The 748-nt window shown below is 74.3% G+C and overlaps 1 protein-coding gene across 1 annotated transcript in view; it reads right to left on the bottom strand.

The window, feature by feature from the left end:
- PFL1_06398 (uncharacterized protein) overlaps nucleotides 1–748 on the bottom strand; it is a gene marked incomplete at both ends in the record, with an annotated part of 9,128 nt that overhangs the window by 7,132 nt on the left and 1,248 nt on the right. Inside the window, one exon of the mRNA XM_007883941.1 lies at nucleotides 65–736. Within this exon, the coding sequence (XP_007882132.1) occupies nucleotides 65–736 (672 nt within the window). The remainder of the gene's footprint in view (nucleotides 1–64; nucleotides 737–748) is intronic.

Below are 748 nucleotides of genomic sequence, written 5' to 3'. Positions count from 1 at the left end.
GCACGTGGAAGTACTTGGCGCCGCCGCGGTCGCCCGCGCCCGTCGGCCCGCCCGTGGCGCCCACCCCGCCGCCGTTGAGACCGCCGCCGGCACCCGCCTGGGCACCGCCGGTGCGGATCCCCGCCGCGGCCGCCGCGATCGACGCATGGCGGGTGAGCGAAGTGGCCGTCTTGCGCGAGTAGGTCGATGCGAGGATGCCCGAGGCAGTCGTCGAGGGGCTCGTGAGCCCAAAGGCGTTGGAGGCGGCAAAGTCCATGGCACCCGCACCGCCCCCGGCACCGCCGCCGCCGGACTCGTCGTCCTGGTCGACGTATGCCGAGGCCGCCTGCAGCGCAAAGAGGCGCAGGGCGCTGACCCAGCTGTCCGGGTCGCGGTCCTTGGCCGTAAAGTCGACGTCGACCAGCCCGCCGCGGCCCGGGTGGCGCACGATCACGTCGAGCCCCTGGGCCACGTTGCCCTTGACCAGGCGCGCCACGCACTCGCGCCGCAGCCGGCCCACCTCTTCGGCGCTGAGCGTCTGGGCGAGGAGCTGGCGGCGCGCCATGTGGAGCACCTCGATGTGCTCCTTGACCGTGAGAAAGAGGGCGTAGTCGCGCCGCCCGAGGTACGAGTACATGAGCGCCGCCCACTCGCGCAGCGCGCAGGCAATCTCGTCGACGAGCGGCTCGGCCGACCCGGCGGCCGTCTCGTCGCCGCACTGGAGGCTCGGCAGCGGGGGCGGCGGCCGCTCGACGAGCTGGCCGTTGAG

The sequence above is a fragment of the Pseudozyma flocculosa genome, assembly GCF_000417875.1.
Source record: "Pseudozyma flocculosa PF-1 unplaced genomic scaffold scaffold00026, whole genome shotgun sequence".
NCBI lineage: Eukaryota > Fungi > Basidiomycota > Ustilaginomycetes > Ustilaginales > Ustilaginaceae > Pseudozyma > Pseudozyma flocculosa.
The sequence above is the reverse complement of the archived record's forward strand: the minus strand, read 5'-3'. Positions and strand labels throughout refer to the sequence as shown.